Here is a 20,766-nt window from a genome sequence, read left to right as displayed (position 1 = left end):
GGGTTTGGAACATTAACTTGTTGTCTCCTTATGTTGTGTGACCGTGATACAACAAGAGAAATAACAACTGGAGAAGAGACACCAACTACAGAAGTTTCTGCACGTGTCTCTTTAATTTTCACTTTTCGTGTTTCACCACTCCCACTAAACTAACCATTTTCAATGAACCTTGCATTTTCAAACTCAACTATTCTCATACTATGGTTAGGACAGTAGAATTTGTACTCGTTTGATTTCTCAGGATAGCCGATGAAATAACCACTTATGGTTCTAGCATCAAGCTTCTTTTCATGTGGATTATACACTCTTACTTATACTGGACAATCCCAGACATGAAGATGTCTTAAACTGGGTTTTTTCCTGTCCATAGTTCATAAGGAGTCTTTGGAACTGTCTTACTAGGAACTCTATTAAGCAGATACGTAGCGGTCTTTAATGCGTACATCCACAAAGACATAGGTACAGAACTATAACTCAACATACTCCTAACCATTTCCATGATAGTACGATTCTGCCTTTCAGTCACACCATTTTGTTGTGGTGTACCAGACATAGTATACTGTGTACATATGCCTCGACTTTCTAGAAGTTTCGCAAATGGACCTGGACATTGTCCACTTTTATCAGATTTTTCATAATATTCACCACCTCTATCTGACCTCACAACCTTTACCTTTCTATCCAGTTGTCTTTCCACCTCATCAATGAATACCTGTAAGACATCCACTGATTGAGATTTTTCATGCAACACATACAGACAACAATAACGTGAGTAGTCATCAATGAAGGTAATGAAATATCTTTCACCACCCCAAAATAGGATGTCAAACGGACCACAAATATCAGTGTGTATTAACTTTAAGAGTTGACTGCTTCTTGTGGCTAGATTCTTTGATGTGTGTTTAGTTTGTTTCCCTTTAATACAATCCACACATACATCCCAGTCAATAAAATCTAATTGAGGTAAAATTTCACTTTTCATTAACCTCATCATCATTTCTTTGGATATGTGACCTAACCTTTGATGCCACAAGAAAGCAGAGCATTCATTACAAACATTCAAATTACTACTAATAGCATTCTTAACATGAAACAGAGATTCAGCAAATTTAACATTAAGATTGAAATGATATAAACCATCAATTAATGTACTAGATCCAAAATAGTACGAGTGTTTATACAAAGAAAATGTATTGTTTCCAATCTTAAAATTAAAACTAAATTCGTCCAACTTTGCAACAGAAACTAAATTTCTAGCACATTCAGGAACATAAAGACATTTTTCTAGATTTATGCAGCAACTAGTATGCAAGATCAATCTGTAAGTCTCTATTCCTTCTATCCGTGCCTTCATTCTATTTTCCATGTACAAGAACTTTTCAGTTCTGCTTATGGGCTGGATCGAAAGAAATTCCTGCATTATATGTGACACATTAGTAGTTGCACCATAATCTAACCACCAGGTATTTCTAGGTACCTCAATAAGATTTGATTCAAAGCATACTGAAACATAATATATACCTTTCCTTTATAACCAAACCTTTCTCTTCGGACAATCTTTCTTGAAGTGACTAGTCTTCTTGCAGAAGAAGCACCTCTGGTCCTTCTGGATTCGGCCTTCACGAACTTTTAATAAGGCCTTATCCTTCTTGTCCTTGTTGTCCTTCTTACTTGGCTTAGCCTTGCTACTACTAGCCCCTTCATGAAATGTGAGATGGACAGAGTGTTCTTTCACCTTCTTTAGCCTCTATTCCTCCTGAACCAGCATGACCTTAATTTCCTGTATGTTCCATTTATCCTTAATGGTGTTGTAATTCACCTAGAATTGACCAAACTCAGGAGGGAGTGAGTTTAAAATGAATTGTACTAGAAAGAATTCTTTTACCTCTATGCCCATTGATTTCACCTTTGCTGCTTGATTGATCATGTCAGTCACATGGTCATGAATGGGTCGTGACCAATCAAACTTCTTAGTAGTTAGCTCAGTCAACAGGGTGCTTGTAATGGACTTGACAGTAATGTCTGATTGTGCATACTCTTTTACCATTGCCATAAATTCCCTAGCATTTTTAGTCTTTGGCATTGATGGTTTCATATTTTTAGCCATAGTCATCTTCAGCAAGCTCAAGCTCAAGCTCAGCTTATTCGACCTTTCCCAAGCCTCACGAAGATTTCTTTCCATAATGATTGCTAGGTCTAAGTCCATAACACCTAGCTGGAATCGAACTTGTTCAGCCCAATCATCGTAATTAAGCCTATTGAACTTGACTATGCCATTGCTCATGCCATACGTATTCATAGAGACTGAAATATTTAACTCATGCTTAAACATTTATGCTTTCAATAAACTTAATGGATTCGGACAGTCAACTGTCATCAATTATGCATCTAAGTTTACCTTTAGGTAACGCCTAAATACACAATTTATCTATAATGATGCTAATAAACAACTTTAATTGACAACCAGTCACTCAAACTAATATGCAAGTCATCTTTGGATATACAAACATATTATGAAGTGCTTACATGTCTCCTTAATGTCATTAATCATATGCAATGATCCACCTTTGGGCAATCTCCTAGCATTATAATTAATGAGCTAAATTGTTCACTCTTTATTTCCATATAGCATCAAACAATTTTGAACAATTTATAACACACAATTAAATGCTTAGAGAACTTTTAAAACTAGGCCACTTTGGTGACTAACAAGCTACCTTTAAAATTAAGCACTAAATTGTGAAGTTCTCATTATGATAATATAATTTAGAATTAATTAACTTGAAAATTTAATCACTTTGATGAGTAAAATTCACTTTGATGTAATTCTAAAATTATCTATATATTTTATGAATTATATTCCTTATTCTACCATAAAATTCCTATGCACGGCCGTGCTTTTACTTAATGCATGGTCGTGCTTCAATGAAGTAAGGCCATGCTCATTTCTGATGCATGCCCCTGCTTCCTAAAGCATGGCCGTGCTTATAATTGATGTATGGTCGTGCTTACAATATGTAAGGTCGTGCTTCCATCATACAAGGTCGTGCTTCGATGAAGCATGGTCGTGCTTGTTCCTAATGCGTGGCCCTGCTCCCTAATGCATGGCCCTGCTCACTGAATATGGCCCTACTCACTTTACAGATTCAAAATCCAATGTTTCTAACTTTCAAAACCTTAGGGTTTTCAATTATTGAATCCAAAACAATTATTCAACACCAAAATAATGCTAATCCATCATATAAAATACCTAGGGTTCATGTAATTTGAGAAAAACTTTAATGGAGAACCAATCTCTTATGGAGAATCAACGAAATTCACAACCTAACTCTGATACAAACTGTTAGAATTTTCTTTAATCTATTATGTAATTTCCATTATACAATGACTATTATGAAATTGCCATTTCCCATTAGATCTTGAATTACGTTATTCTCACAACACAATACATGGTTCTCATACAATTAAGGATTTAGAGAGTATTAATCTGAATCCATTGTTTCTAGATGTTACCTCTCTCTTTGATGTCGTTGATCCCTTGGTTATTTTTCCAACTCTTCATTCCTCTTTCAGCTCCTCTTGGATGGTTGAGAGAAAGTTTCTTTCTTGCATTTACCGTCAGCTCACTCAGCGTGAAAGTGAGAAAAGAGAATGTCATAACCTATTTGGTAACCGCTCTTTAATTTATATGAAGGGAGAGGGAAGGGTTTCTTTATAATTGTATTTACAATTATACCCTCAATGACTCTATATTTTATATTTAACCACCATCACATTAAATCATTAATTAGAGTCATGTTATAAGTTACATATGCCACTATAATAAAATTATTAAAATAATCTAACATGTCCTTCATAAAACTACCTTTTCATCAAGCTATTCGACACTTAACTTGGAGCTCATTTGACTCCTAAAAGATATCCACCAAGTAAGAACATCAACTCTGCCATGCATGCTCTGAGATCAGTAGGACAGCTCTGCAAAATGAATTTTCTGTACCAAATGCATGGGAGATCACCCACCCACACTATGAATCATTGTAAGTACCTCAGTTTTGAACTCTACCGCATAATAATAGTCTTTTTGTGTTTTCTAGAAGGATCTAAATCCAATGACCTACCATCACTCCTTACAGTAATAAACTTTCCAAGAGCCATCCTAAGCTCAATTTGGACAAATGGTAACTAATTGCTAGCACTGCTCGCAGTATCACTCTTTGCAGTATTAGTGGTGACCTCATGATCACCAATCATGCGGCATGAGTATTAGTTTTTATTCTCATGTGGATGCCAAAAAGATTTTCAAATGTAAACCCGGTCACACACTCTGATTTGTATTAAAAAATGGGACTAAAATTAGTACCCAAGAGGTCAAGGCTGGAATATAAATGACACTGCTAGGTGATATGTAAGTATCTAACGACCTACTAAGCTGTGAAAGAGTCATAACTTATGGTGACCTGTTGCAAAGGTTATGTCTTTAAAAGTAAGCTTCTCTAATTCTCTTTAGTATTCTAATTGCATATAATTTCATCTGAATAAATTTTTATTTACATAAATATCATATAACAATGTGTAATGTATAACTTTGATTGAATACACTCTGCAGCACATAACCTTTTCTGTTCTCTCTCATCTGATTATTTTACACAACGCAATCTCCCTCTCCTTTATTGTTTCGTTGTCGTTGCTTTTTCTTCACTCTCCACATTTAAGCAGTGCTAAGCAACAACAACCATTGAGTGAGACAATGATAGATTCAGATTTGAATAGGGAGAGTGATAAGTGGATTGTTTTTCTTTAGATTTGAGTACAAAGCCCAGGTATGATAGAATGATAGAAATCATTATCCTTGACATTTAACGCAAAAGATATGGATCAAATTTTCAATAGTTGTTCCAAAGAGAACCCCTAATAATGGGTAATTTTTTAAAATATTTAATCTTTTAATAACATTTATTTATGGGACTGTTAATAAATAGGCACGCCCCATATTGAATCGCTAATAAATAGTCATTGAAATTTAATTAGTTAAGTATTTTAGTCTCTCATATATTAACTTTTTTTATTAGTCTTTGACATTGTAAAATGACATTCACTTCATTCTTTTTTAATGCAAAACAATAGTAAAACTTAAATTAAAAAGACTAAAATGAATAATATTTTACAAAATCAAATATTAATAAGGAATTATAAGATCTTTAGTGACGTAAATGTCTGATCCATATAATTTCAAAGACTAACTTGAGTTTATTCAATTATTTTACTATGCCATAAATTTTTAATATGAAATATAAATAATATTCATAAAAAGGCGTTCACAAATAATATTGACAAAAAAAAAACATAAAATTTCAATCCCACAACCTATATATTTCATGTTTATATAGAATCCTTATCAAAATCAAAGTTATTTCCATGCGAATGAACACATGAAAAGTGGATTAAAAAAATTATGTAGTCGAGTAAGAAAAATAACCAGTAAAAAACTATCAAAATGAGCAAAAATTTAGTAAGAATATTCAAATGAGCAAAACAATCATGCAGGTGAGAAAAAAACTTAAAATCCAAATGAAACAGGAAACATTACATACAAAATTGAGCGGAAAAAAAGTGAAATATTCAAATTGGTAAAAAAAAAAAAAGAAAAGTTATAGTAAAATATCATTCAAATGAGAAAAAAAAAAACATGTAAAAAAAGGGGGTCCAAAAAAGGATGTAAATGGGTGAAAAAATGAAAAAAAAATTAATGAAAAAAATTTAAATAGGTTAAAGAAGAGCAAGTAAAAATCATTTAGAGTGAGAAAGCAGTGGAAAAAATACAAATGAGTGAAGAACTAAATTGTGAGATGATTCTTCAATTATAGTATATACAGTTACTAAAAAATTATTTTTTTGTTGTTATTTAAATTTTTTATTTTGTAGACTAAATAATTAAATAATATTTTTTTATTATTATAATACAATGTGTGTGGATTAAAACAATATAATAATTCATCATTACAATTTAAGAAACAAAATACAAAATATTTTGCAAATGAATAATAAGTTAAAGAAAATAAGTAATAGAAAACAGATAACGTAAAATCCAATTTGAAATGTACTGACAAGTTAATTCGATAATTTTTTTTATTATGTGTTTTGTTAGATTGAAAAGAAAAAAGAAAAGAAAATCAACCAATTTATTGATGGGCACTTTGGCCGAAAGGATCAAATGCAAATTATTACTAACCAAAAGGAATATAATTCAATAAAACCAAATAAATTATCCTAACTTTACCTGAATTGATTAATTGCTTTGATTGGAGCTACTTGCACGTAGTGTTCTGCTTCAAGAACTTGGAATGTTTATTATTGTTACCTTGAGAAAGGGGTGCTTCAATAGAATGCATGGCACAGTGTTCTTTTCTTAGCAAACAAGCAAACCAAAAGGAAAAGAATCAGAATGAGAATGTTGATCGCAAAAGAAACAAATAAAAGGAAAGTACAGAAAATCCCAGAAATTTGTAGTAGGTTTCTCACATTCTCCTGTGCTGGCAACGGTGGAAGAATCTTCTTCCATGGTATTTCAACGTTCTAGTTGCTTGCATGGTGGTTTTTGTTTGGGGTCACTGGAAGAGTTGTAAGCAGATTTATTTCATTTCAGAGCTTCCTCAGCTACCTTCTACTTCACCTTGTTAGTTGAAAACGGTATTTTTAAAGTTCACCACATTAATGCCACATTTTATTTTCAGTTAAATACTTAATTAATGTCATACATAAAGCAAATTTCAGCTTGCAAGATTTTTCCCCCTAATCATTTCAATCATTTATCTACCATTTTTCATTAATACATTGTAGTCAATGAAAAGAGATACTATTGTCTAAACGGGTGATTTGAAAATATGGTTTTCACTTACCATAAAAAATTGAAAATATGGATTTCAATATAGTTTAATGGCCTGTTTGTTCCATATAGCCAATATTTCATAGCCTCATGAGTATTTGTTGTTGCTGCATTGTGGTTCCACTGAATTCTTACCTATCCATCAAGTCATGGTGGATAGACAATAGTTTGGTGTGATTTTCATTATCTTTATCTCCGAATCTGGTTAAGTAGTTAACATGATGAGTTCTTATTCATTCAATATAATTGCATTGTTAACTTGTATCAATCATAATCTTGGCAGCTTAGTGAGTATGAGAAACAACCTACGCACTATTGGATTTTTCACGAACATGACTACTTTTATGTATTTTTTGCAGTGTATCATTTTATATTATTGAAATGGCTGTTCCAAAAGTAAATGAAAAGTTGCTTGAAGACCTTGAAGAAATGGGATTTCCACAGGCACGGGCAATCAGAGCACTATATTATTCTGGTCAGTTGATTCTTGATTTATTATATAACTAAAGATTTGTAGACAAGAAAATTATGGTTGGTTTATTGTGCCTTGTTAAATCATTTAGTGAAATTAATTAATATTTTACTGGTTATTTTATTATTTATTGTGAGGTAAATGTTACAAAGGAAACCTGAAGTTCATCAATCTTAAAAGACATTTTAAGTTTTTAACAGAAGCAAAAATTGCAAGTGTACTCGCCTTGGTTTCATCTTCTAGCTAAGAAAACACTAATGCTTTGATTGAAGATGGTACATAATTTTCTGTTCTCTATTGACATGTTAGGTTTCCTCATCAGGTTCCCTTAGAAGTTAGAATTGTTCTTTAGGCCATACATGTCTATCTTGGTCCTAGTGAATATAAAAAATAAGCACACTCTGTGTTACACAGTAAATCTTGTAGTTTTGCTTACCTCATTACAACTTAAAGGACTCTAGCACCTAGTGTTCCTGCAAAGGTAACACTGATCTTCAAGTCTCTGATCTGCTGTGATGACGTCTCCTGGTATTCGCTGACGTAGAGAGGTTACCTGCAAAAGGCACTCCGATGCTGAAGTCAGGATTCAGTTCTGAGTAATAAAATGATATTCAATAATGAAAAGTTCACCTCTACCTACTTCCTACCTCTCTTTTATAGGCATTGTAATGGGCTAATGAGCCTGCTGAGTCAGCCTTGACTTTGGCCCTTTTCTTGATTTAAATAATATTTTAATTATTATCCTTAATTAAGTTATTTACCTTTAAATCCTGAAGAAATATTGGTTCACATTGACCGAGTAAGTATTCGGTTTCCTTTTTCTATATGTAGGTCCGAGCAGTTCCCTTATCCAGTACACTTAGTTTTGTAGGTTTTCTTAAAGGTGAGTTACAATAATATAGAAGTTTATTTCGGTAGTGACATTAAGTTTTTGTAATCTGACCTGATATTGTAGTGCTTTTAAGCCCTTACCTTGACATGAACTCCATGTCTCATATAGAGGTTTTCACATGTATACATGCATTTGTCTGATGAATGTGTGCATATACAAAGAGAGACTGTTAAGGAGAAAGACTAAGCAGATTCCAAAAGGTTTCCTAGTTTCTTGGCTTTAGATACCCGCTGGTTGGAATTAGTTTTTATGGTTTTAAATTCAAGTTCACCTGTTCAAAGGTACATTGATTGTTATCTTTAGTATTGGATTCAAAGTTCAAATCTTCACATTTATGTAACACTAAATATTTCTATCATGGAATGTCACTTTATTTTAAAGCAACACAGCTTCTCATTGTACCAAAAATTATGAATCAAATTTGTGTTTGGTTTTTTGCTGTTGCTGTTCATGGACAAATTTCCTTATATACACATGTTTTGTCTCATTAGGCAATACCAGCTTAGAGGATGCTATAAATTGGATGATTGATCATTGGAATGACAATGATATTGATGAGATGCCACTGGTATGATATCATATCTAAGTTTTTCTTTTCACATATTTTTTAGGGGTATTTACTGTTTAATTTTATCGTACGTATATTAACATATGTAAACACAATGTTTCTCATTACATTGTGGTAAAAGACTTTTTATTTTCGTGAGAAACACGTATATAAACACAAATTTTAATTAAAGTTACGTTTTAGTTGATGAGCTGGAATACTGGAGATTTTTTTAATGTTATTAAATAAATTTGGATTAAGGTACGAGTCAATTCTAAAAGTTTACTCTAAAGGTGAGGATTGCTTTAGCCTATAGTCGATGTGAACTTACAACAAAATGTTTCTACAACATCATAGTTTCTATCATCTAGATTTGCTTTCCCAGTCTTGTCACCAAAATATTGTGGTTTGGGAGACATTCACTGAGAAACCATAATCGTAATTGCAACTGCAATTTAAAATCAGGAATATGTCTCAATTGTTTAATTTCAACAGGTAGATGTAGACATTGATATTGAGACGTCCTCCGAAGCATTTCCTATCACAGATGAAATGAGAATCAAAGCACAGAAATTAAGGTTTGTAACCTTGCTCACTATTTTCATAAAGTTGTTAGACTTTGTTCTGTGTATTATGTGAGCATTTGTTTCTTATTATCATGTTGAAGTTGTCGAATAAATGTTGAAACTAATGATAATAAATATTTCATATGATGCCTTAATCTGAAGATTCTGGCAAATATTTTCCCATATCTTCTGTTCACTTCCTTTTTTCATTAATATTTCACTTTTGCAGAGAACAAGAGCGTAAGAGGAGACAGGAAGAAGAAAAAAGACAGGAGAGAGAAAGGGAGAAGGTGCGTTAATTTAATAACTTCTTCATAAATAATAATTGTATATCTCTTGCTTTTGCTTTCTACCCTATACATTGAATTGGAGAGATATTTCAAATATAGAAGCAAATGTAAATAAAAAAGTGTAATTTCCAAAGTCCTGGTTTATGCAGGATAAGTATGTAATAGACCAATAAAAACAATGGAGATTAGCTCCTTACAAGAGTAGAAAATTGCAAAATTTAAAAGATAAAGTCAAATTCTGCAGATGTGCGGAACTACTTGTCATAACTCATTGCCTTTCCATTCAATTCATGCCTACCTTACACAACTTATTCTTCCCTTCCCAAACAGCATTCCCACCTCCCACTCTTTCTTTCTAGCCTAGCATTCGCTTATGCTCCAAACTTAATAACATGAATATCTATTCTTTTTACTTCCCTTCCTTGCTACGTCTTAACAGAACATGAAACATTTATTTTACCAAAAGAAAAGGAATCTACAGTTTTATAGCTTTTGCAGTTTTTCTCCGACAAAACCATGAAGCATATAGAATTCCCCTTCTTAAGATGCTTAATTCTCACAAAACAGTGCAATATCTGTCGAAACTTAGATGTACAACAGATATATAACCATAAAATTATCATTATATGTGATATGCATGTGGCAACAAGCTATGTATTCACCTTTTGTTTCCTAAAAAGTTTCCATATATGAGTGAAGATGAAAGCAACTTTACAGCACTAGTTCTACCCAATTGGTTCATGTTATAAAAATTATAAACAACAACCAAGCCTTATTCCACTAGGTGAAGTCGGTTAAATAGATTACATAGCTATTCATCTCTATCAAAAACTAAATTTTCGGAAATTTGGTTGATAAAAAATTATATACAATGGGTAGAAATTAAAGATGTAATAAGAAATAAAGTAGGCTTATGTTAGGCATGCAATGCATTGAGCTTAATAATATTTTGCTGCAACTAAGGCATCCAATGCAGTGAGGTTAAGAGTACTTTGGGCTTTCACCTTTACCTGGATTTTATGCGTGCTTTGGAGAGTTTGCTTAGGCTCTCATAGACGCATCCCACCTCAACTCGTAAGTGAATCTATCAAATGTGATTTTAGTCATTCACACCATTCATGAGCTATGAATTCATAGTCTATATACTCATCCTCTTACATTCTAGTTTCCATTTAGTTTTTAACACATTCAACAAAAACTAACCGCCACTATGACACCTTTCTATCCGCTTTGCCAAAATACAATACCAAATGGTAGCAAATGTCAGGCACAGAAAACGTCAATCAAAAAGTGGACTTTCCCATTTATTTTTTCGATTCTGGGCCAAGAGAATCATTTATTTCAATTTCAGAACACTGGCTGCTATAGAGTTGCTTAAGAATAAACATCTTTTTCTTCCCTGTGCCCTTGACATTGTAGAAAGTAAAGACATTTTTGTTGGCACAAATATACTTCGAATTACCATTGTAAGATCCAAGATTTCTACTCCACCACAAGATTGGTCTTAGAAACAATTGCCACAATTAGTCTATCTCGACTAGGTTGGCATTGCTAGTAACGGGTTAGTTGTAACATTTCCTTTATCTGAATTGAGCAGCATGGTTGGCTCGAGTTTTCCATAAGCTTAATAGATACCTGTCCTTCTGTTCGTATGTTTTTCAGCAAATGGCGCTTTGTAGGCCTTGGAGATTTTAGGACTTTCGGTTTCCTTTGCAATGAGACTGCATGTTGAATTTGTAATTCCATTTTCTCCACGTGTAGCAACTAGCTCCTTTTCTTTTTTTGGCTTGTCCTGCAATATATTTTAGTCTTCAATGATGAAATGGACAATAACTTCTTGAAGTCTTTCGAGGATTTCTGAACGGTTTTAATCAATGATCCTCAACAAACGATCTAGGCAATACCATATCCTCATTTGATAATTCAAAAATAATCATTTTGTAATCATTTTTTTTACTGGAAACATTTTTCTTCTCTGTTCTAGCATTTTCTAATAGTTTTCAATAAAAGCATGATCCATATTGCAATAGACATAATTTCTTAGAACAAAACAAAAATATATGCAATACAATATTTTGCGTACAGTCAATAAACATAGAGTCACAATTGGTAAATGGCAATTCATGTGATGAAATTGTCCCATACTAAGGACGATGAATTCTATCAATAACAACGAGTCAATCAACCTTCACCCTCTTGACGATTAACCCTATAAATATCGATTAACCCTATAAATATCAGGTTATGTTGCTGATTGATATAAATCCTTCAATAACTTAACTTCAGTTTGTGTGAGCTAATAGTATATCTTAAAAAGAGTTTCTAGCCACTAGAACTGGTTGGTTTTCTGTAATAATAAAGGTAGTTTAGATTTTCATTGTTTCCTTTTTATCTCTAGCAGTTATATACTTTGATATGCCAGCATTGATTTTTATAACCTTTCTATTAATTTGAATGCAGGAGAGGATTCAAGCTGGTAAGAAACTCCTTGAGGCAAAGCGAATTGCCGAAGAAAATGAAAGAAATCGGTATTTTGATTTTCAATAGTTGCTTCCTTTCTATTTCTATGAGGAAATTAGTCATTTCGACTTACAAAAGTCATATCCTGTAATCAGGAATTTAGCCTTGAGAAAAGCAGAGAAAGAAGAAGAGAAAAGAGCTAGAGAGAAAGTCCTCCAAAAACTTGAGCAAGATAAGGTAGAGAACTAATTTCTCTAATAATCACTGTAAAAGGGTGGTTTGGATCACCACTTTTGATGCTGTGTTGTGTTTGACAAATTGCTTTTCATAATATTTAGAATCTCTGCTGCATTCCCTGAATTCTACTGTAACATTATGTGGAAGCTAAAATTTGTTTAAATAGTGTTAATATTACATACTAAATGATAGTTAAAATACACTAGAAAAAGGTAGTGCCTTGTACTTGCTTTGATTTCAGGGAGATTTTATAAATATCAATCTGTGTTATTTCCCCATATACACTCAATGCAAATAAGATGTCTTGTAAAAATAGTTTGTTGTTTGAAGTACAGAATAAAAAAAAAAGAAATAAATGTTATGCAGTTTAAAAATTGATGTCTATTGATTTTGGAGGACTAACAACTGGTTTTCTGTTTTCTTAAAAAATAAAATGGTACAATCTGGTTGATGATGAATATAACTGTAGTGTTCTATATTTGTAATTGGGTTATAATTATGCAATCAAAGAAATTGTTTGAGGTACGAGTGATGAAGGAGAAGCATACATTAATATGAATAATATTGGAGAGAGGGACTCAGGGATAGTGTTAAGGTTTGTATTCAATTGCTGTATTGTGATGTTGTTTACCGTAGATTTGATCACATTTCTCTTCCATAGGTGTAAGCATGTTGGGTTAAAGCTTTTCATGTTGTGTGCGATGATGTATCTTTTCTTAATTACAAGTATTTATCAAAGCATATGAAGAAAGGGAATGGTGTATAGTATGAAATAAACGATAATATTAAGTAATTTTTTATCATCTTAAGTTATTTTAGTAGATAAATTATTATAAATTACTTTAAAGAATTAAAAAATGTTCAGCGTTAAAAATTTTATTCAATGTTAATTTAAATATTAAACAATTTATGATATTTAAAAAGCCTCTCAAATAACGTTAAACAAATCATTACCTACTAAATTATAAATTAGTATAAAATTATTTTTATATTTTTTATGTTTGAAGGACTAGTTCTATTTTAAGTATAATTCTTGAAGGACTTAAAAAAAAGTTAAAGTCTTTAATTTATAAACTTATTTTTGTATGCTGTTGTTGAATCAGTCGTATTTTTTTAGTTATATTTAAAAACTTATTGTTTCCATAAACATAATGCATATAATAATTGATTTGATAAAAGAAATTATCTTTACTTGCGTTGATAAAAGAATTGACTCAATATGTACTCTAAGTATTGTTGTCTAGTAAAAAATATCAAATCTATTTTTTTTTATAATTTTTAATCTTATATAAATAAAATTAAAAAGTTTAAAGGTAAATTTTTTTATTTTTTTTTTCTTCTAAAATCAATGTTAAAATTTCATTTAAATAAAATACTATCAAAATAAATAATTTTCTTATGATGTTAAGGCTTATATATTAATATATGTTTTTTCTCTATCTAATGTATACATAATAAAAAATTTATACTTTATTAAAATTGTTGTATTTTTATATTCTTTTTTGAATATTAAAAATTATCATAAAATTATACAAAAAAAAGTTGAAAGGGTTATAATACAAAAGATAAAATAACATAGAAAAGTATTTAATAAAAGATTAATAAAACAAAAATATCGTGCAACATCGTAATACAAGAACTTTAATATCTATATTTTATGACAAGATGGAAAATAACTCAATACTTCCAGTATTGTTTTCCTGAACCTCTTGCCTTAAATGCTTGGCAGTAAATGATCCTCTAAGTATATCCTCATGGCACTCCAGAATATTAAAATGCCTCCATACTTTTATAACTTTACAGTTAAATAGAAGGCATAAACAAGGATTGCCTTTGGAAGGCCTGGCTACTGTGAGATCATCTGCTATTGGAACACAAGAAAAGGTATCATTAAAATTTATTTTATTACCAGTAAAGTTAACAACACATTTTTCTCTTATACACTCTTTTTAACATATTTTCTTTTATTGGTTAAAATTTCTTATAAACTATGAGTGACACACGTTAAATTAGGAAAAGAGCTCAAAAAAATTTATAATTTTTGATAAAATTATAATATTTTTCTTTACTATATACGAATTTTATAGTTACTTGAAATTTCCCAATCTGATAACTAATTTAATTTTTGCAATCACCCTCTTACCCTACTCTTGGATCATATATATTTACCTTAATGCAACTTGCAGAAGCCAAAGCCTGCTTATACCACTGCGCAAGTTGAGCACTTGAGAGAATGTCTAAGGAATCTCAAGCGTAACCACCCGGTGAAACACTTTATATCTTCTTTACTTCAACACATTTTACTAGTCTTTGATCTAAAACAAGAATTGGAAAGTCTTTATGTTTGATATGGATCTTGGCTCATGTGCATGCTTTACATTCAAAATTAACTCATGGCCTTATGGTCTTTGTGTATGTTTTATAAGTTCACTACATTTGATCATAGCAATGGATAATTGATGTGTAATCAACACATTCTGAAAACATCACTTGAAATTATGGCAGGAAGTCTAAGACCATATTTTATTTTCCTTCCTAAGTTAATAAAATTAGGATAATATTAACCTCATCTTTTAGGATTGTGTTTAAACAACTAAGTAAATTTTATTAAAGAAAAGTATTTATTACACTTTTTTAACTTTAATATAATGAATGTATTTTATTCTATAAAATTTATTATTTATGGATGCTTAATTAAACTCAACCCTAAGGCTAAAATGAATCAAAACCACAAAATTAATGGTTACTTTTCCAATGATGATGTGTTACTATCATTATTAGCTTTTCTTTTTTATTTCATCAAATATTTACTATATAAAAAATTTAAAATTCTATATAGAGTGAACATGCCAGAGTCAGAAGGGCCTTTGAAACACTTCTAGTGTATGTTGGAAATGTTGCCAAAAATCCCCAGGAGGAGAAGTATCGAAAGATCCGATTGAGCAACCCATTATTTCAGGTAAAACATTTTTCAAGACAAAACAATTTTGTTGGGGAGTTGTAGGTTCATTTTGTTTAATCATGTATATTAAGCAACAATTTTAGATAGAACAGTCAAAGCTTTTAGATAAATTAGATACACTTTTGAAGATTCATTCTCAGAATTTGTTGGACATAGCAAAGTCCTTCACTTGGTGATTCACTCTCCAGCATTGGACTCATTTTAATTGAATTGGTGTTTGCAATTTTTTTTCCTTATTTTTAATCACTGATATTTTGAGAAATGCACCAATCTCATTAAGGTGAGTACATCATAATTTTTTTGTTATTATTGTAGGATACTTCACAAACCAGATTTATATATTCTAAATTTCATGCTAAAATTATTCTAGGATTTCCAAGTTTATTGAATGTACATTTTGTATCTAAAGAGCAGATATGTTTTTAAGGATATCAAAATTTATATATAATTGAGTTTTTGTTGGCTACACTCTTTTCTATTCAGTATCAAGAAGCATCAAAATTCAAGAGTGTTACATGAACCTGATAGATATGTTTTTTCTATATTTTTTTTTAACAGGATAGAGTTGGAAGTTTAAATGGAGGTGTAGAGTTTCTTGAGCTCTGTGGTTTTGAGAGAATGGGTGACTTCTTGTGTCTTCCTCATGAAAAAGTTGACACGTCACTGCTAAATTCAGCTGGTTTTCTCTTACATTCTGCGATGGCAAATCCTTTCTTTGGCGTTTTAAGTATTCCTAATTAAGTTTCAGTGACCACTAGTCTAAAATTGGTTTGGAAAGTGGATAGCCCAAGACAAAAACATTTCCTCTTAAAAATTTGATGTATAACTTCTTCGTCAAGCATAGTGTTAAGTGTTTATATGTAAGGGATGAATTGAACTTATTTTATTATTGATTTAACTTCCCAATTTATCTTTATTTTTTTATCTTTACTCAAAATGGAATTTATTCTTTTATTTGGTAGCTATTTCTAATTTTAACAAGTATATACAACAACAATTAAATTTTATCTTATTAAATGAGGTCCGTTACATGAATCAAATGACGTTTTAAGTTCAGTCAAAAATCAAATTTTACTAAAAAAAATCTATTTTAATAATTTCGTTTAAGATTCTTTTGGCTTTCTCTCGATCCCTTTATGTTGAACTCAGTTATGCAATCTACTCTCCTTACTAACGCCTCTAAAGGTCTTTTGTGCACATGATCAGACCACCTTAAACGATTTTCAATTATTTTTTTTACTATTGGTGTTAATTTGATATTCTCTTGTATACTATTATTTTGTATTCTATTTTATTTCATGTGTCCACTCATTCACCTTAACATTCTCAATTTTTACACTCACTTTTTTTCTCATGTTGTTCATTAAGGCTCAACATTCACTACCAAATAGGATAGTTGGTTGTATTGCAGTATGGTATAACTTTTTCTTTTAAGGTTTATAGTTATTTACTATCACAAATAACTCTTAATATCTTTCTCCATTTTAACCACCTATCTTGTATTCTTTGAACTAACATCTTTATTAATTTTTTCCATCATTTTGTATAATCAATTCTAAGTGCCTAAAATTTGAAACTTTCAGTATAATATCATCTTCAATTTTAACTTTCAACACATGATCTTCATCTTGTCTTTTGCTAAACATACAATGTATGTACTTTGTCTTACTTCTACTCAATCGAAAACTTTTAAATTCTAAAGTTTTCTTTCATAACTCAAGTTTAACATTAACTTCTTTTGAATCCTCAACTAACACTTTATAACATGTAAATAGCATGCACCAATGTATATGCATAGTAAAATGAATAATTTTGACTTAACTAGATTTTATAAGATTACTAAATATTAACATGTGTGATGTATTAGTGTCATAAAATTATAAAAATGATATCTTTAAACTTTATCTTTCAAGAAAACAAAAATTGATAACTAATGCTACTTGAAAATATTAAATGAAGAGAATTAGAGATAACTATTCAAAAACTCTAAATCTAAACAAAGTGCTTCCTCCAGTAAATATGAAAGTTTAGAGAGGCTAGAAGCAATGATTTATCTTCTAGAAAGTTTAGTACTTTTTTCTTTATAGCTCCATTTTATTTATATGTCTTTATGAAAAAGTGAACATTGAGACTCAACATGATAATGTTCTAATCCATGTTAATGTTTGGACATGTTGTGACATGAAATTATGAGACAAATATGTTTTTAGAGGATTTTTTTTTTTTTTATTCTCTCTATTGCTAATGTCTCATTTTATAATACAACACTTTTTCTTTTAATAAGCTGATTGGTTGCCCTTATACTTTTAATTGAGGATGGTTTTGTTAATATTTTGAATGAATTTGGATTTGATATCTAAAACTTTGTTCAAATATGATAAAAGCTTTTTTTTTTTTAATAAAAATTCTTTTAAAGGTTTGTTCATAACATCCTTTAGTGAGTTCTTTAACCAATTTTTTATACAATTTTTATATAATTTTTCATCTTTATAAAAATATTATAATACTTTTTATTAATAAATTTTTATCTTTTAGTATTGTTTATCAAATCTTTACAAACATATATTTAATTAAGTAAATAATCAATACATAAATGATATGTTATTATTAAAAATTTTGAAAATCAATGACTTCAAATGAGTTTGTTCTAATAACAATAGTTACCTATACATGTAACTTTTGATAAACAACTTACCCTACAAACCAACACGAGACTTTTCATTGTATTTTGTCTTCACTCGCACACTTCCTGAAAACTTCCCAGAAGGTCATGATAAGTCTGTAATTAGACCCTCTTTTACAACCCATATATTCATATTTGACTTTTATTTTATTTGGGTTTTACACTAATTTGTATATTAATTGTACAGTTTGGTATAAAGAGGCCGCAAGTAGATTTTAGGTGCATTTTGGGCCCAAATTGATGGAAGATTAGAGCTTCGCAGCAGTCAGCACGCCCATACCATTCAATAAGCACGGGGGTGCTTCGAGCCCATGCACGGTCGTGCTTAAAGCCTTGCAAGATCGTGCTCATCTGCGGGAAGCCCAATTAATTAGAATTTTTAGGGTTTTCAAATTAAAAGGAAGACCGAAGGCATCGTGAGAGGCATCTTGGATATACCATTTTTTGACATCTTGGCTTTTGCTCTGGAATACATCTTTCATCTCGTCTCTCTTGCACGGGATCCTTGGCACATGCTTAGCGAGACTTGGAGCTTCAAGCGACCGTACTTGAAGACTGGGAACTCATCACACTCTAGTTTTTCTATTTCTTTTCTTTATGGCTTTATTCATGAATGTTTTAGTTATTTTCTTTAACATGAGTAACTAAGTCCATAGCTAGGGTTATGGAACTATTGTTTATGAATTTATGAGATTTTGATGTTTGAATCTTAATTTGATTTCCGTTATGTGATTAGATTTTATCCTATTGCGCTTCTTTCTTAATCCTAATTAATTATATCGTCAGACGACTGTACCTCGGTTAATTAATATATTTATAGGGTAAAATGAGACAAAGGATTAGGTGGACCAAACGAATCTTTCTCTTCTAATCGTTATTAAATTAACAAGTTCATAGGTTCCTTAAGCTTTCTTAAATTGATGTCTTGTATGACCATTGGGGATGTTAATTTAGAGAAAAGAATATTAATATTGCACGACCATTGGGTATTAATAGTATTTGTATGAATGATTAGTAATCACAAGGAAATAGGATTTAGAGTTAAACAGAAACATAACATAAAGGATTGAATGAGAAAACTCATATGCCCTAGGTTCCTCTCCGATAAGTTTAACCAAGACGTGCATTGTATTTCTTACTCTTAGTTTTATAATTGATTTTATAAATTCTTGTTTTTAATTAATTTCGTATCTTTGAAGCTTAAACAATTAAATTAGGAAATTCTTAGTAATTGGAAAACAATCCTTGTGAGACGATATTTCGGGAACTTAACTTAAGAATCCTTTATTACTTCTTGATGGGTACACTTGCCCTCCGAACAGGTCACCAATCCCATAATTACTCTAAGTTAAGCACGCTTAACTTTGAAATTTTTAAGTGATAGGCCACCGAAAAGTAAATGCATTTTTTTGGTATAGGTAGTCCTAATCAATTCCTTTAAGCTATCATTAATTGTATACACAGTCTCGGGATCCCCCTCTTATTCCGATGTAAGTTTGATTCATTCATGTGTCCCTTACCACTGGAAGCCTACCAGGTAGCTGCTCCTTGTCCGTGTCACATTATACATTTAATAATTATGACAATTAATTTTAATAATGAAATTAGTGATTTATTTTAAAAAATATATAAATATTTTTTAATATCTTAATATAATATAGAAAGTATTTAATACCCTTTAATTTTAAGAGCCCTTTAACAAGTACAATCACTTTTTACATTAAAATAAAATTATTTAATTTAATTCTATGCATGTTATTTATTTTCTCTCTCTTTTTTTGTCCTTATTGTGAATCTAAATAAATTTCTCATAAAATTAAAGAAAATACCCAAAATTATATTTTTAAAAATTAAAAAAGTTTATTCGGATTTAAATAAAAAATACTTTTCTTTTTCTTTTTCTAAGCTCACCTAGTGATAAGTTAAACTATCCCTTAGCCAACCCCCTTCTCTCTTTCTATCTCTCTCTCATACCACACTCTTTAGGCCTAGACTTTTACTCCTTGAAATTTTCAAATTCTCCTTTAGTCTTTATCTTGCAGAGTCATTCACTTTATTTCTTTTTCACATCCTTTAAAAATATCGAAGACTGAATTAAGATTTTAAAAAACTGCAAAAGATTAAAATCACCGACCATCCTCTCATCTAGAAAATCTCAAAAACAAATCATAAGTTCATTTTGTACTGTGCTCTTGACTTACATTGAAAAACTCCACGTAACATCTATTTTTAACTATTCAATTACATCTTGTAATATTTTATATTTATTTAGTTTAAACTAAAACTACTCTCCTTTCGTCATTAAAATATGCTAATTTCTTTGGTTGTAATAAAAATAAAGATGAAATTAGCTGTTTATATTAGTTCAAACATTAAATAGTCTTTTAAAAAGCGTGACACCATATCACTTATCATTTATTGAAGTACAACATAATTCGTCTTATATTATTTCATCACCAAATTTATCTCATAAGTATTAAATGTCACTGTATCATCATCTATAGTTTATTTCACTTAATCCCTCAAATATACCAAATTGTCACTAAATTTCATATCTTGAAAAGACTAATATAGTATAAAAATTATAAAGTCAACATCATAACACTTCAACTTCTGCAAAATGAATTGATGTAAAAACGTTAAAAAGGCTGTTGACACCTTAATCTTTGGAGTACCATGTTGAATTATTTATCTAAACAAAAAATTATAAGCATACATCACATCAGCGGATTAAAAATATATTAGGAATATGCTGACAATATTGAGATTGA

The 20,766-nt window shown here is 30.6% G+C and overlaps 1 protein-coding gene across 1 annotated transcript; it reads left to right on the top strand.

Moving 5' to 3' along the window:
- Window positions 1-6,540: 6,540 nt before the first annotated feature.
- On the top strand, window positions 6,541-16,053 carry LOC113850749 (UBX domain-containing protein 1-like). Its single transcript, XM_027481297.1, has 11 exons — window positions 6,541-6,690; window positions 7,246-7,361; window positions 8,742-8,818; window positions 9,293-9,375; window positions 9,593-9,653; window positions 12,114-12,181; window positions 12,269-12,350; window positions 14,154-14,234; window positions 14,537-14,614; window positions 15,190-15,309; window positions 15,871-16,053. The coding sequence occupies exons 2-11, from the start codon at window positions 7,268-7,270 to the stop codon at window positions 16,051-16,053; spliced, it is 927 nt and encodes a 308-aa protein (XP_027337098.1). The 5' UTR covers window positions 6,541-6,690; window positions 7,246-7,267.
- Window positions 16,054-20,766: the final 4,713 nt, after the last annotated feature.

Source organism: Abrus precatorius, unplaced genomic scaffold (genome assembly GCF_003935025.1).
Source record: "Abrus precatorius isolate BTA unplaced genomic scaffold, Abrus_2018 Scaffold9, whole genome shotgun sequence".
NCBI lineage: Eukaryota > Viridiplantae > Streptophyta > Magnoliopsida > Fabales > Fabaceae > Abrus > Abrus precatorius.
This window is presented reverse-complemented; position numbering and strand designations above follow the sequence as displayed.

Excerpts from the sequence above, each read along its gene's own strand:
- LOC113850749 (XM_027481297.1), top strand. The coding sequence starts at position 7,268 with ATGGCTGTTCCAAAAGTAAATGAAAAGTTGCTTGAAGACCTTGAAGAA. Across the intron at positions 12,182-12,268 it reads GAAGAAAATGAAAGAAATCG|GAATTTAGCCTTGAGAAAAG; the intron begins GTATTTTGATTT and ends TCCTGTAATCAG. Across the intron at positions 14,615-15,189 it reads ATCTCAAGCGTAACCACCCG|AGTGAACATGCCAGAGTCAG; the intron begins GTGAAACACTTT and ends AATTCTATATAG.